Source organism: Petromyzon marinus, chromosome 66 (genome assembly GCF_048934315.1).
Source record: "Petromyzon marinus isolate PM22_M1 ecotype Great Lakes invasive population chromosome 66, UKy_Petmar_22M1.pri1.0, whole genome shotgun sequence".
NCBI lineage: Eukaryota > Metazoa > Chordata > Hyperoartia > Petromyzontiformes > Petromyzontidae > Petromyzon > Petromyzon marinus.
The window spans coordinates 2,177,529-2,193,703 of record NC_133732.1 but is presented as its reverse complement, the minus strand read 5'-3'; the positions used below and the strand labels follow the sequence as shown (position 1 = coordinate 2,193,703).

At 47.6% G+C, this 16,175-nt stretch overlaps 1 protein-coding gene across 2 annotated transcripts in view; it reads left to right on the top strand.

Moving 5' to 3' along the window:
• The first annotated feature begins 13,948 nt into the window (after positions 1-13,948).
• Positions 13,949-16,175, top strand: part of ACAT2 (acetyl-CoA acetyltransferase 2) — a 33,146-nt gene continuing 30,919 nt past the window's right edge. The window contains exons 1-2 of one of the 2 annotated variants that reach the window (XM_076054390.1): positions 13,949-14,085; positions 14,637-14,710. In XM_076054390.1, coding sequence (XP_075910505.1) covers positions 13,964-14,085; positions 14,637-14,710 — 196 coding nt within the window. In that variant the 5' untranslated portion in view covers positions 13,949-13,963. Of the gene's footprint in view, positions 14,086-14,633; positions 14,711-16,175 lie in introns of both variants that reach the window. The other variant, XM_076054389.1, reaches the window with a different exon arrangement.

The following is a 16,175-nucleotide window of genomic DNA, read 5'->3' as shown; positions in this document are numbered from 1 at the left end:
TCCACCTCCTTTAGACCCTCAGTCAAGCCGAAAAAGGTTGTAGTTGTTAGTCGTAATCTGCAAGTCATTTACGGCAGGAGTGAGAAATGTTTCTGTAAGACAGCAAATGTCCGGGTCCAGATTTGCCACTTCTAGTTTTAGTTGACTTAATTTAATCACACGCCCTCTGATGTTGACATGTAGAACACCAACACCTTTTCTGCCAGAAAAATCTACAGAATTATACGAGTTCTTTACATTTGGGCCAGGATGAAGCTCAATACCTCCCAGAAATAATAAAAGTAGAATTAATAGTTTGCACAAGTATTTTCTGTGAAAGGATGAAGAGTGGCGAACCTTGGACAAACAGCAGCAGCTCGCAGATGGCGACATTTTTAAGAGCAGAATGAAGTTTGGAAGGAGTGCTGGTGAAGTAATGGGACAGAGATAGGGTTTAAAAGGATACAATGATGGAGTGTAGAAGTGTCTATGAGCTGTTTCATTAGCAGGTGTAGTGGCAAACTGAGCAACAAGTATTGACGAGAAATAACGAGGGTTGCCGGTGGTAGAGTTGAGTGTGGCACTAGATATGGCCGGGAGGGACAGCAGTAGGATACACAGCAGGAGAACTGCCATCTTTAAAATATCAAGGGTACACACAGTTTAACATACAAGCGAAAAAAAAACTTGTAGGCCGAGCGCGAGAAACGTCTTGCACGCACTCGTCACACATGCTCGGCTTCTCGCCCGTGTAGCTTGAGTATTTGGAGATGAACACCGCCCTCAATGTGTCATCAGATGAAGAGATCACTATTGATCACAGAATTGGAGGTGAAGCGGAAGAGGGTGGCGCGCTCATTGACGGCCTTTAGCTTCTCGCTGCACTTGGGCAGCAGCTTAAGGGTTTCCAGGTCGTTGAGCGAGCGCTGGAGGGTGGCTCCGTGCTTGCCGATCAGGTCGTTGCATGTGCTCATATCCTCGAGCTTGGAGGACAGCGAGCAGAGTGCGGTCTGCAGTTCCGTCTTGTCGGCCAGCGTGCCTGATTTCTCATCATCCGAGTCATATGCTTGCAGCACACTTGTAGGGCAAGCCCTCCTTCACCACCGTCACCTCCACCACCGACGCAGAAGAAGTCTCTGCAACGCGCCAGAATGGCGAGATTCGCTGTTTAGCGACAGGCTACATGGTGCGCATCAGCACCATCAGAAGGAGCATCGCAACAAACGTGTATCACCAGCGCCAGATAGCGCACAACCAGTGACCATCACGCCAACGACACAACCGTGCCAGCGACCAGCAGACGACCGCCATCTACCGATCGTACAACCGCGCGCGCTACGAGCGAGCTGTGAGCGCCCTCTACCGACAGAACGCCGCGCCTACAGCGCATCGTGCCAATCCGTCAACTTGTGTGGGCTGAACCGACTGCTGTGAAAGGAGAATAAACCATACGTATGACGCATTCTGCCCCCCACCACAGGACAAACCAGGCGTCTGCTTGACGCAAATAATTAATTCCGAACACTGGCCTACTCAACACAATCCATATCACTCAAAACATACACGAGTCATTAACAAAAGCCTAATCCTCAAGACGTGAACCATCAGTGGCCGTAAAAGCATCGCGACAGACCAAGTGATAACCATCCGTCATTTATAAGTACAGTAATAATTTTTCCTCCTTAATTCTTTTGTTTTGGGTTGTACTTCTAATCGCATAAAGTACCAACAGATCCATCAATACGAATTAATCCTTGATACCTTCGCCACGGAGCTACGCTCACGGGGGGGAATAGCGTATCCAAATGGTTACGTTATCAGGCGATCTGGTCCACAATTCATTAAAAGTTGGCCCAAGATAAGGATCTCAGGGGATAGCGTGCACCCCATCGCACACCCTCACTCCAAGCCATTTCTGTAATCATATAATCTTGCCGATGGATCTATTGATATATTTGTGCCTTTGGGAATAATACCTGTTTTGATTGCCTTTTCGTATGAATATCGTCGCATAATTCTAAGGACCTTTCGTTCATAATTGCCGCACGTGCTCGTATTACACTGCATAAGAATTAATTGCTCTGATACCCAAAGTGAAACAACGTGATAAGAATTGCCTTGAAGGTTGCTTATGGATCTATGAATGAAGGCGGTACTGTGTGGGCAATTTTCAAGTATACGAATTTGCATATTATAAAGTTAAGGTTTTTGTTTAGAATAGCGTATGCATGTTTTTAACGACTCTCTCTCACCAACTGAGCTCGCATTACACGGTGGAATTAATCACATGTGCCGTCGTCGAAGTGAAACAACGCAATCGTGGTACTGTGTTGGTACTGTATTGATAATTCCAAGCTGAGAGTTGAATCTTCTAGAGTTAAAGTTTAGTTAGAAAATAAAATTGATTAACGCAGAAGTGGTTGTGTTCCTTCCGAAATTTCATGCATAAGAGCTGTATCCTGCGTTGAGATCTGAATCTGGAGACCTAACATAAACACACTAACACACTCAGTAAATGTTAAAGCGAGAATAATTGTATTGCCGAGCGTTAATACGAAATTAAACAACGAAGCGGAGGTTACTCTGGCATACTTACATCATGATCCCGATTGAAAATCCGACCCTCGTCAGCGAGGCGGGGCCTAATTATCATAGCAGCTTGCATCAGCATAAACACGCACACTCGCATAATTTAATATGGTTATCTCTCGAAGTAGCATCATTTATGCGCATAAGTACATCAATTAACATAATTTCGGATAATTACGCACTTTTCCAAAATTAATTAAATTTTTATTATTTTCATCAAAATTTTCATAACCTACATATACAAAAACTTATAAAATGTACAAATATTTAAGATTGTTTATCGTCTTACCAGTTCAGGGGGTCCCACTGAGCTTTAGAGCAATGGGCGATCTGCTGCTCAGCTGTTGCTATACACCCAGACGTGTCCCAGGCCACGCTGCTGATTCTCCCTCCCCCAACCTCATGAATATTCATGAGACGGCCGATGGAGGGGCGTGCCTTCTGTGGGGCTTTTATACAATCAGCTGCGAGGATTATGACGGCAGACAGTGAATGGGCGTGGCTTCGGCCAGTAATACAATCATCTCTTCTGCTCCTTCTAGATTTGAAGTTTTCGTGACTGCAGAGATCCATACTCTTTGGTTCTTTCGGTAAAGTCACGTAGGTATAAAATAAAATAAATTAAATCACGACGTTTCGGGCGCAACACAAGCGTCCGTCATCAAGCGGGACAACCACAGCAAGAAACATTGCTGAAGTGGGAAAAAGGGCTGCTGAAACAAGAGGCTACAGTGAGAGAAAACATTATTTGATCCCCTGCTGATTTTGTACTTTTGCCCACTGACAAAGAAATGATCAATCTATAATTTTAATGGTAGGTTTATTTGAACAGTGAGAGACAGAATAAAAACAACAAAATCCAGAAAAACGCATGTCAAAAACGTTATAAATTGATTTTCATTTTAATAAGGAAAATAAGTATTTGACCCCTCTGCAAAACATGACTTAGTACTTGGTGGCAAACCGCTTGTTGGGAATCACAGAGGTCAGACGTTTCTTGTAGTTGGCCACCAGGTTTGCACACATCTCAGGAGGGATTTTGTCCCACTCCTCTTTGCAGATCTTCTCCAAGTCATTAAGGTTTTGAGGCTGACGTTTGGCAACTCGAACCTTCAGCTCCCTCCACATATTTTCCATGGGATTACTGGAGACTGGCTAGGCCACTCCAGGACCTTAATGTGCTTCTTCTTGAGCCACTCCTTTGTTGCCTTGGCCGTGTGTTTTGGGTCATTGTAATGCTGGAATACCCATCCACGACCCATTTTCAATGCCCTGGCTGAGGGAAGGAGGTTCTCACCCAAGATTTGACGGTACATGGCCCCGTCCATCGTCCCTTTGATGCGGTGAAGTTGTCCTGTCCCCTTAGCAGAAAAACACCCCCAAAGCATTAAGTTTCCACCTCCATGTTTGACGGTGGGAATGCTGTTCTTGGGGTCATAGGCAGCATTCCTCCTCCTCCAAACACGGCGAGTTGAGTTGATGCCAAAGAGCTTCATTTTGGTCTCATCTGACCACAACACTTTCACCCAGTTGTCCTCTGAATCATTCAGCTGTTCATTGGCAAACTTCAGACGGGCATGTATATGTGCTTTCTTGAGCAGGGGGACCTTGTGGGCGCTGCAGGATTTCAGTCCTTCACGGCGTAGTGTGTCACCAATTGTTTTATTGGTGACTATAGTCCCAGCTGCCTTGAGATCATTGACAAGATCCTCCCGTGTAGTTCTGGGCTGATTCCTCACCGTTCTCATGATCATTACAACTCCACGAGGTGAGATCTTGCATGGCGCCCCAGACCTAGGGAGATTGACAGTTCTTTTGTGTTTCTTCCATTTGCGAATAATCGCACCAACTGTTGTCACCTTCTCACCAAGCTGCTTGGCAATGATCTTGTAGCCCATTCCAGCCTTGTGTGGATCTACAATCTTGTCCCTGACATCCTTGGAGAGCTCTTTTGTCTTGGCCATGGTGGAGAGTTTGGAATCTGATTGATTGATTACTTCTGTGGACAGGTGTCTTTTATACAGGTAACAAGCTGAGATTAGGAACACTCCCTTTAAGAGTGTGCACCTAATCTCAGCTCGTTACCTTTATAAAGGACACCTGGGAGCCAGAAATCTTTATGATTGAGAGGGGGTCAAATACTTATTTCCCTCATTAAAATGAAAATCAATTTATAACATTTTTGACATGCGTTTTTCTGGATCTTTTTTGTTGTTATTCTGTCTCTCACTGTTCAAATAAACCTACCATTAAAATTATAGACTGATCATTTCTTTGTCAGTGGGCAAACGTACAAAATCAGCAGGGGATCAAATACTTTTTCCCCTCACTGTATATAGCAGGGGTCGGGAACCTATGGCTCGCGAGCCAGATGTGGCTCTTTTGATGATTGCATATGGCTCGCAGATAAAACAAAATATTCTCACTTGTTTTAATCCATCCATCGATTTTTCACTGCGCATGTCCTGTTCAGGGCTGCAGGAGCAATTGTCCATTATTTTAATTGGATGATACTGGCCTACGTTTGCCGTTGCTGGGTAAAACAGGTAAACGCCCCCTTTTGAATCAGTCTGAGACTGCGTCTGCTCGGTCATTAGCTCAAAGCTAACCCTTCGACGAAGAAGATGGCGAAAAGAAAAAAAGACGACGAGTATCGTACATTTCAGGACGAATGAACCGAAGAATTCGCCTTTGTGGAGAGAGCGGGTTCTGCGGTGTGTCTAATTTGCAATGACAAAATTACATCGTTGAAACGGTCGAATGTAAAGCGGCACTTCGACACGCGCCACGCTACCTTTGCATCAAAATACCCTGCGGGAGACAGCAGAAAGAAAGCGTGCCAAGAGCTTCTGAGCAGGGTGCAAGCTAGCCAGCAGCAACTCCGCGTATGGACCCGGCAAGGTGACTATAATTCGGCTAGCTTTGCTGGTTCTTTAGCAATAGTGAGGAACGGAAAACCATTCACAGATGGCGAGTATGCTAAAACGTTCATGCTGGATGTAGCCAATGAACTTTTTGATGATCTTCCGAACAAAGACAAGATAATCAAACGGATACAAGACATGCCTCTGTCGGCAAGAACTGTTCATGATCGTACCATCGTGATGGCAAACAAAGTGGAGGAAACGCAAGTGAAGGACATAAATGCAGCGCCGTTCTTTTCTCTGGCTTTGGATGAGTCAACAGACGTGAGCCATTTGTCGCAGTTCAGCGTGATTGCAAGATATGCTGTTGGTGACACACTGCGCGAAGAAAGTCTTGCTGTTCTGCCATTAAAAGGGTCCACAAGAGGTGAGGATTTATTCAAGTCTTTCATGGAGTTTGCTCAAGAAAAAAGTCTACCTATGGATAAACTTCTCTCAGTGTGTACTGATGGTGCTCCGTGTATGGTGGGGAAAAACAAAGGATTTGTGGCGCTTCTCCGTGAACATGAAAATAGACCCATCCTAAGTTTCCATTGCATTATACACCAGGAGGCACTTTGTGCTCAGATGTGTGACAGGCAGTTTGGCGAAGTGATGTCGCTGGTCATTCGTGTGATCAACTTTATTGTTGCCCGAGCCTTAAATGATCGCCAGTTTAAAACACTGCTGGATGAAGTTGTAAATAACTATCCTGGTCTGCTTTTGCACAGCAATGTGCGTTGGTTGTCAAGAGGGAAGGTGCTTAGCCGTTTTGCGGCTTGCCTGAACGAAATCCGGACTTTCCTTGAAATGAAAGGCGTCGGGCATCCTGAGCTAGCCGACACCGAGTGGCTCCTCAAGTTTTACTATCTCGTAGATCTGACTAAACATCTGAACCAGCTCAACGTGAAAATGCAAGGCATTGGAAATACAGTGTTATCCCTTCAACAAGCTGTATTTGCTTTTGAAAACAAGCTGGAGCTTTTCATCACGGATCTTGAAACAGGTCGTTTACTTCATTTTGAAAAACTGAGCCAATTTAAAGATGCATGCACAGCAAGTGAGCCCATTCAAAACCTTGATCTCCACCAGCTAGCTGGCTGCACATCCAGTCTCCTACAGTCCTTCAAAGCACGCTTTGGAGAATTTCGTGAGCACACTCGTCTTTTTAAGTTCATCACCCATCCAAACGAGGGTTCACTGAACACAGCCGACCTGAATTACATCCCTGGTGTCTCCGTCAGAGATTTTGAAGCAGAAGTGGCTGACCTGAAGGCCTCAGACATGTGGGTGAATAAGTTCAAGTCACTGAATGAAGATTTGGAAAGAATCACACGACAGAAAGCGGAGTTGGCGAGCAAGCACATGTGGACAGAAATGAAAAAACTCCAACCCGAAGACCAGCTGATTCTCAAAACTTGGAACGCGCTTCCTGTCACATACCACACACTGCAGCGTGTGAGTATTGCTGTATTGACCATGTTTGGATCTACGTATGCATGTGAGCAGTCATTCTCACATCTTAAAAACATCAAGTCCAACCTACGATCACGTTTAACGGATGAAAGCCTCAACGCTTGCATGAAGCTTAACCTCACCAAGTACCAACCCGACTACAAAGACATCAGCAAATCCATGCAGCACCAGAAGTCGCATTAATGGTGAGTGTTATAACAACATTATTTAAAAGAATAAATTCAGAGGCTTATTATACTGACATTTAGTTGAATTCACTTTTAAAATATATTATATGGCTCTCACTGAAATAAATTTCCAAATTTTTTGCTTTCATGGCTCTCTTAGTCAAAAAGGTTCCCGACCCCTGGTATATAGGTAAGAGAGGGGGGAGGAGCAAGGGGGGGGGGGAGATAGAAAGTGGGGTAGGGGGAGGGGAGTACTGCGAAAACGTTTCAAGGACGAGCAAAAAAATGTCGGGGGGGGAGGGAAGTGGGCGGGGCTGGGAGTGGGGGAACGCGAGGACAAGTCAGATCTGATACACGGCAGAACTAATAGATGCCCATTGCTATAACGCTGTGGGCTCTCATGATATTGTTTTTTTCCCCGAGACCAAGGTAATCTGCAAACCTTCAGGCTACTATCAAAGGTTTGTTCATGAAGCCATCCAGATATACAAACATAGACACACCTTCAACCGAGAAGATGGATACAAATTGAGCAATCATTGGAAGGATGTTATTAACCAGGTAAAACCTTAACTGCTTTATGGTGTTGCCTTCATATCCACATCTCCTGTTGCTTCAGCTCCCTACTCCCAGCCCCGCCCACTTCCCTCCCCCCTCCCCGGCCTTTTGTCTGCTTGTCCTCTAAACGTTTTTGCAGCACTCCCCTCCCCCTTAGCCACACCCCCCTCTCTATCTCACCCCTCTTGCTCCTCCCCCCTCTCTTACCTATATATACTCTTGTCACAGCGGCCCTTTTGCTCACTTCAGCAATTGTTTCTTGCTGTGGTTTTCCCACCTGATGACGATTGCTTGTGTTGCAATCTAAACGTCGTGATTTAATTTACTTTATTTTATGCCTACGTGACTTTACCGAAATAACCAAAGAGTATGAGGATCTTCTGCTCCTTGTTTATTAAAATTAATATTCATGAGGCGGACGATAGAGGGCGTGTCTTCTCCTGGGATTCTTATCCAATCAGCTGCGAGGATTATGACAGCCCACAATGACCATTGGCGTGGCTTCGGTCGGTTCTCATCCAATCGCGGGTTCGACCCTGACCCTGACGATGCCTGCTGCTGCATATTTGTAGTCTGCGTGTCTTTACTAACTTGATTCTTTCGGCTAAAGTTACGTAGGTATAAAATAAAACAAATCACAATGTTTCGATTACAACACAAGCAAATCATCATCAGCAGGTTGGGAAAACCACAGCAAGAAAATTTCAGCAAGACATTTTCTTGCAAGGAAATTTCAGCAAAAAAAATATTCTTGCTGTGGTTTTCCCACCTGATGATGATTGCTTGTGTTGCAATCGAAACGTCGTGATTTATTTTATTTTATATCTACGTGACTTTACCAAAATAACCAAAGGGTATGGATCCCTGCAGTCACTAAAACTTCAAATCAAGATCGACTGCGCGTCCCTTCTCTCTGTCTCCCCGTGGTGGGCACTGTGTGTGTGTTTTTTTTTCCCCGTCCACATTCAGGATCAACATCACTGGCGTTTGTAGTTATTTGGCTGCTGCTGTCAGTTCTCACGGGATGATGATGATGATGATTAAGCCGTTACTTTGTTGAGCTGTCATTTGTGATGGCCAGGTCGAAACAGCTCAATGGGGCCTTACACCCTGGTAAAATAAACATAGTTTAGTTTTTTAGTTTAGTTTATGCGTCTCTGTGGGTCTCTACGAGTCTCTATGCATATCTATGTACCTACCTCTACGGGTCTCTGTGCGAGTCTATGGGTTTGTGTGGGAGTCTATGGGTCTATGTGGGAGTCTATGGGTCTGTGTGAGTCTAGGGTCTCCGTGTGAGGCTGGGTCTCTGTGTGAGATTATGGGTGTCTGTGTGGGTCTCTTTGCGAGTATACGGGTCTATGTGTGAGTCTATGGGTATCTGTGGGAGTCTATCAGTCTGCATCCATTATTTTCGTCTCCCCCCTCCTCTTTTCCGAACATAGATGGACTCGTCCATTTGAACAAGCTGCCAAATCGCTCTCCATGGTGCGAACGTTAAAAAAACGCCACATTTTTAAAAAAAAATTCTTGCTGTGGTTTTCACACCTGATGATGATTGCTTGTGTTGCAGTCGAAAAGTCGTGAGAATTGTATTGTTTTATATTTTTATTATTTTATTGTTTCCCTTCTACGTGGTGGTGACTTTACCAAAAAAAAACAAGAATATGAATCCCTGCAGTCACGAAAGCTTTAAATCAAAATTCGATGTTAGGTTGTTGATGGCTACATTAGCTTAGTTGTCGGAAGAGGGGGATGGCGATGATAAAGTTACAGTGTCGTACCTCGCAGTAACGCTGCTGCGTTTGCCGCGCGAAATAAAAAAATATATTTTGACAATTTTGTCATATCGCTATCGTAATGTAGTGGAGTAGAAAGGTGCGTATTGCATGGAAACAGAGACAGTGCGGTTTATGTTGGGTCAGCCTGTAACGTAGGCAAATACAGTGCAGGTTATGTTGGGGCAATTAAGCTGGGAGAGCCAAGGACGGCTGTGATTGGTTGGTGCTGTTGCCGGGGCCGGAGAGGCGTCTGGAAGTCTGGCGAGAAACAGGTGTACGGATCACGCGGGGTGCCGTTGGGACGCGGACTAATTAATTGGGGCGTAATGAGAGCGGGGATAAATTGGGGGGTCGGCAATTGCAGCGGGGGAGTTGGAGTTTGGAGAGCTTGGAGTCAACAGGAGGAATTGAAGTGCGGAGAGTTTGAGAGACAGAGTTGGAGAGACAGAGTTTGGAAGACAGAGTGGAAGGGAGACGGAGTTGGAGACGGAGCTTGGAACAAAGACGAAGTAGTTAGCGGTGGAGAGAGAGTAGCGAATGCGGAGCTGAAGACGAGAACAGCCAGCAGTGGAGTGAGCACAGTGACGGTGATAGCGGTGAACAGAGACGCAGAATTTTGATTTAAAGCTTTCGTGACTGCAGTAATTCATATTCTTAGTTCTTTCGGTAAAGTCACGTTGAAGGGAAACAACAAAATAATAAAATATATATAATTTTATTGTTTTATATATATTTTATTATTTTGTTGTTTCCCTTCAACGTGACTTCACCGAAAGAACTAAGAATAAGAGACGAAGAAGGTAGCAGTGGAGAGAACATAGCGGCGGTGATAGCGGTGAACAGAGACGAAGCAGTTAGCAGTGGAGTGAGCATAGTGACGGTGACAGCGGAGAGCGGAGACGAAGCAGTTAGCAGTGGAGTGAGCATAGCGACGGTGATAGCGGAGACAAGAAGTTAGCGGCGCAGCAAGCGAAGTGATCGTGTGGAGTGGAGAGACAAAGGTGGCGAGCGAGTCGAGTGAAGCGTGGCGAGCGAGCTGTGGCGACATGGATACTGTGGAATGTGGAGGACATGCTGAGTTGTAAATAAGGCGGTGTTCGGAGAAAGACAGAAGTTGTCCGAGTGAAATCGAACACTACAGTAAGATCGAAATGTCGTAAGTCGGGGACCATCGCAAGTCGGGGACCATCGCAAGTCGGTGACCATTGTAAGTCGGGGGCCATCGCAAGTCGGGGACCATCGTAAGTCGGGGGCCAGACGCAAGTCGGGGACTGCCGTAAGTCGGGGACCGCCGCAAGTCGGGGGCCGTCGCAAGTCGGGAACCGTCGCAAGTCGGGAACCGTCGTAGGTTGGGGACCGACGCAAGTCGGGGACCACTGCAAGTTGGGGGCCGCCGCAAGTCGGGGGCCGTCGCAAGTTGGGGACCGCCGCAAGTCGGGGACCGTCGCAAGTCGGGGGGCGTCGTAGGTTGGGGACCGGTGCAAGTCGGGGATCTTTGTAAGTCGGGGACCGTCGTAAGTTGGGGACCGTCGCAAGTCGGGAACCGTTGCAAGTCGGGGAAAGCCTAAGTCGGGGAAGCCGTAAGTCGGGGACCGTCGCAAGTCGGGGAAGGGTGTAAGTCGGGGGACCGTCGCAAGTCGGGGACCCCCGCAAGCCGGGGACCGTCGTAAATCGGGGACCGTCGCAAGTCGGGGGCGTCGCAAGTCGGGGACCGCCGTAAGTTGGGGGCCGTCGCAAGTCGGGAACCGTCGCAAGTCTGGGACCGTCGCAAGTCTGGGACCGTCGCAAGTCGGGGACCGGCGCAAGTCGGGGGCCGTCGCAAGTTGGGGAATGTCGCAAGTCGGGGATCGTCGCAAGTCGGGAACCGTCGCAAGTCGGGAACCGTCGTAGGTTGGGGACCGACGCAAGTCGGGGACCACTGCAAGTTGGGGGCCGCCGCAAGTCGGGGGCCGTCGCAAGTTGGGGACCGCCGCAAGTCGGGGACCGTCGCAAGTCGGGGGGCGTCGTAGGTTGGGGACCGGTGCAAGTCGGGGATCTTTGTAAGTCGGGGACCGTCGTAAGTTGGGGACCGTCGCAAGTCGGGAACCGTTGCAAGTCGGGGAAAGCCTAAGTCGGGGAAGCCGTAAGTCGGGGACCGTCGCAAGTCGGGGAAGGGTGTAAGTCGGGGGACCGTCGCAAGTCGGGGACCCCCGCAAGCCGGGGACCGTCGTAAATCGGGGACCGTCGCAAGTCGGGGCGTCGCAAGTCGGGGACCGCCGTAAGTTGGGGGCCGTCGCAAGTCGGGAACCGTCGCAAGTCTGGGACCGTCGCAAGTCTGGGACCGTCGCAAGTCGGGGACCGGCGCAAGTCGGGGGCCGTCGCAAGTTGGGGAATGTCGCAAGTCGGGGACCGTCGCAAGTCGGGGACCGTCGCGGAGCGGGGCCACCGCAAGTCGGGGATCGTCGCGAGTCGGAGACCGTCGCAAGTCGGGGACTGCATGTATATATCCTTTATTTTTTTATTTGAATCGCAGTTCCTATGGTCACAGTTGTTACATTGCTTATATCGCCTTATTTTGGTGATTTCGAAAAGTTTTTTTGGCTTGGCCATATTTAGTTTGTTGTAGTACAGAGCTAGCCTGATAACTTTAATCTGAATTGTCTTATGGTTGTTGTTGTTGTTGCTTGACTTGCGTCCCACTGGGATTTTTTTTGCACACAGCGTTGAAATTCGGTGATTTTTCTGAAAGACTTTTGCTGTAAATTTTGATTTAAAGCTTTCGTGACTGCAGTAATTCATATTCTTAGTTTTTTCGGTAAAGTCACGTTGAAGAGAAACAACAAAATAACAAAATATATATAAAACAATAAAAAATTCTCACGACGTTTCGACCATAACTCAAACGGTCATCATCAGGTGTGTCGGTTTGCATGATGATGACCGTTTGAGTTATGGTCGAAACGTCGTGAGAATTTTTTATTGTTTTATATATATTTTGTTATTTTGTTGTTTCTCTTCAACGTGACTTTACCGAAAAAAAACTAAGAATATGACTTTTGCTGTGTTTTTTTTTCCTGGATTTTTCTGTTTTGCGCGCAGTAGTCACTTGAAGATGTTTTTCTTGTTCGTGTTTGTGTTTTTTTTGTTTGTTGCGGTTGCACCCAAATCAAGAGGCGAATGGCTTCACGGGATTATACCAAATGAACGAGACTGGAAAAAAAAACAACTGAAACGTGGAGACTGAGAGAAGGGACGCGCCGACGATCTCGATTTGAAGTAAATCACGACGTCTCGATTGCAACACAAGCGACCCTCATCAGGTGGGACAAACCACAGCAAGAACATTTTTTTTTTGCTGAAATTTTCCTGCAATAATTTTTCTTGCTGAAATTTTCTTGCGAGATGATATTTTTTTTTTGCTGAAATTTTCCTGCTGTGGTTTTCCCAACCTGCTGATGATGATGATTTGCTTGTGTTGCAATCGAAACGTCGTGATTTAATTTGTTTTATTTTATACCTACGTGACTTTAACCGAAAGAATCAAGTGACTAAAGACACGCAGACTACAAATATGCAGCAGCAGGCATCGTCAGGGTCGGGGTCGAACCCGCGATTGGATGAGAACCGACCGAAGCCACGCCCATGGTCATTGTGGGCTGTCATAATCCTCGCAGCTGATTGGATAAGAGCCCCACAGAAGGCACGCCTTCTATCGTTCGTCTCATGAATATTAATGAGGTGGAAGCGGAGGTGATTGGATAACAATTAGCCGAAGCCACAGTTCCATGTTCACGGTGGGCTGTCATAATCCTCGCAGCTGATTGGATAAGAGCCCCACAGAAGGCACGCCTTCTATCGTCCGTCTCATGAATATTAATGAGGTGGAAGCGGAGGTGATTGGATAACAATTAGCCGAAGCCACAGTTCCATGTTCACGGTGGGCTGTCATAATCCTTGTAGCTGATTGGATAAGAGGCTCCACGTCTATCGCCCGCCTCATGAATATTCATTTGATTACAGAGGGAGCAGGAGCTGTGATTGGTTAAGAACCGGCCGAAGCCACGCCCGTTGACGCGATGGGCTGTCGTAATCCTCGCAGCTGATTGGATAAGAGGCTCCACTTAAAGCACGCATCCCTATCGTCCGACTCGTAAACATTAATTTAATTACCGAGGGAGCACGAGCTGATTGGCTAAGACCCTGCAGAAGACACGCCCTTCTATCATCTGTCTCATGAATATTAATTTATTTCACGAGGGAAGAGCTGATTGTATAACGACTGGCTGAAGCCACGCCCGTTTCCAGTGGGATGTCATAATCCTCGCAGCTGATTGGATAAGAGCCCCAGGAGAAGACACGCCCTCTATCGTCCGCCTCATGAATATTCATTTAATAAAAACAAGGAGCAGAAGAGATGATTGGATTACTGGCCGAAGCCACGCCAAATCACTGTGGGCCGTCGTAATCCTCGCAGCTGATTGGATAAACGCTCGGCGAAAGTCACGCTCCTCCATCGCCCGTCTCATGAATATTCATGAGGTTGGGGGAGGGAGGTGACCAATCAGAAGCGTGGCCTGCGGCACTTCCGGATGTCGAGCAGCAGCTGAGCAGCAGATCGCCCATTGCTCTGAAGCTCAGTGGGACGCAGCTGAGCTGGTAAGACGATAATAGAATCTTTAATATTTGTACATTTTGTAAGTGTACACGTCCACCCCTTTACCTATGCTTTGCACCCCCTTTAAATAATGTTGTTATATCTGTTATTTAAATTTTGCTGTTTTTTTCCCCTGGATTTCTGTTGTAATTGCAAGTCACTTTTAAGAGGTTTTTTTGTTTCGATTTGAAGCTTTCGTGACTGCAGGGATTCATATTATTGGTTCTTTCGGTAAAGCCACGTAGAAGGGAAATAATAAAATAATAAAACATAATAAAATTCTTACGACGTTTAGGCCACAATGCAGGAGGACTGCTTGCGTTGTGGCCGAAACGTAAGGATTTTATTACGTTTTATTATTTTCCTTCTACGTGACTTTAGCGAAAGAACCAAGAAGATGTTTTCTTGTTCGTGTTTTTGTTTTGTTGCGATCGAGTCAAGAGCCGCACGGCTCACAGGGCTATACCTGAAACATTGAAACTGAAACTTTAACGTTGTAACAGAAGAGCTTTATAGCTCATATGGTTTAATCCTTCTCCTCCTCACCCAGCAGTCGGCCGGACGCAACGCAACGAAGAGCCATGAAGGACGACGTCGTCATCGTCTCGGCCGTTCGCACTCCCATCGGTTCGCAAGGCACCGTCGCTGCAATGTTCACTGAGTGGACTGCGAAATGTTCACTACCACAGACTCACACAGAGACCCACAGACTCACACAGAGAACCATAGACTCACACAGAGACCCATAAACTCACGCAGAGACCCATAGACTCACGCAGAGACCCACAGACTCACACAAAGACCCGTAGACTCACTCAGAGACCCACAGACTCAGACACAGAGATCCATAGACTCACACAGAGACCCACAGACTCACACAGAGACCCAGACTCGCACAGAGACCCACAGACTCGCACAGAGACCTACAGACTCAGACACAGAGACCCACAGACTCAGACACAGAGACCCACAGACTCACACAGAGACCCACAGACTCGCACAGAGACCCACAGACTCGCACAGAGACCCACAGACTCGCACAGAGACCCACAGACTCGCACAGAGACCCACAGACTCGCACAGAGACCCACAGACTCGCACAGAGACCCATAGAGTAACACAGAGACCCATAGAGTAACACAGAGACCCATAGAGTCACACAAAGACCCATAGAGTCACACAGAGACCCACAGACTCACACAGACACCCATAGACTCACACAGAGACCCGTAGACTCACACAGAGACCCGTAGACTCACACAGAGACCCGTAGACTCACACAGAGACCCGTAGACTCACACAGAGACCCGTAGACTCAAACAGAGACCCGTAGACTCACACAGACACCCATAGAGTCACACAGAGACCCATAGACTCACACAGACACCCATAGGCTCACACAGAGACCCATAGACTCACACACAGAAACCCACAGACTCACACAGAGACCCACAGACTCACGCAGAGACCCACAGACTCGCACAAAGACCCATAGACTCACTCAGAGTCCCATAGACTCACTCAGAGTCCCATAGACTCACTCAGAGACCCACAGACTCAGACACAGAGATCCATAGACTCACGCAGAGACCCACAGACTCACGCAGAGACCCATAGTTTGTTGTCCTTCCCGCTGCACCTCCAATTAGCCCCGGTTGGCTACGTACGGTGCGAAAGAAGTTCAACGTACTGTACTGCACAGTACACTCATGCAATGGCACCCAACAGTGGGCGTTGTGAAATCAAATTAAAATCGCGATGCCCGACTCGGAGGGGCGCGCGAGGCCACCGTAGAGGTGGTAGGCGGAGGGGGCCCTAGGCAGCTGAGCCAATCAGAACTCGCGACTCGATGGGGAGAGGCGCGGTGGGGGGAGGAGCTGCGGGGGGCGGGGCTGCACGGGATAGGAGGACGGCACGGGGGGGTGTGGGAGGGGCTCAGGAGCCGTGCTCGGATTGGCTGGCGGCTTCGTCTCGCGTGGATGGCGCCTCGTGAGGCTCAAGTGTCTCGCGCGATTCGTAATTCACTGTGGGGTGATGAGCGGTGGTGCAGCGGTTAGCGCTACGCACCAGAGTTCGATTCCCGCTCACGGCC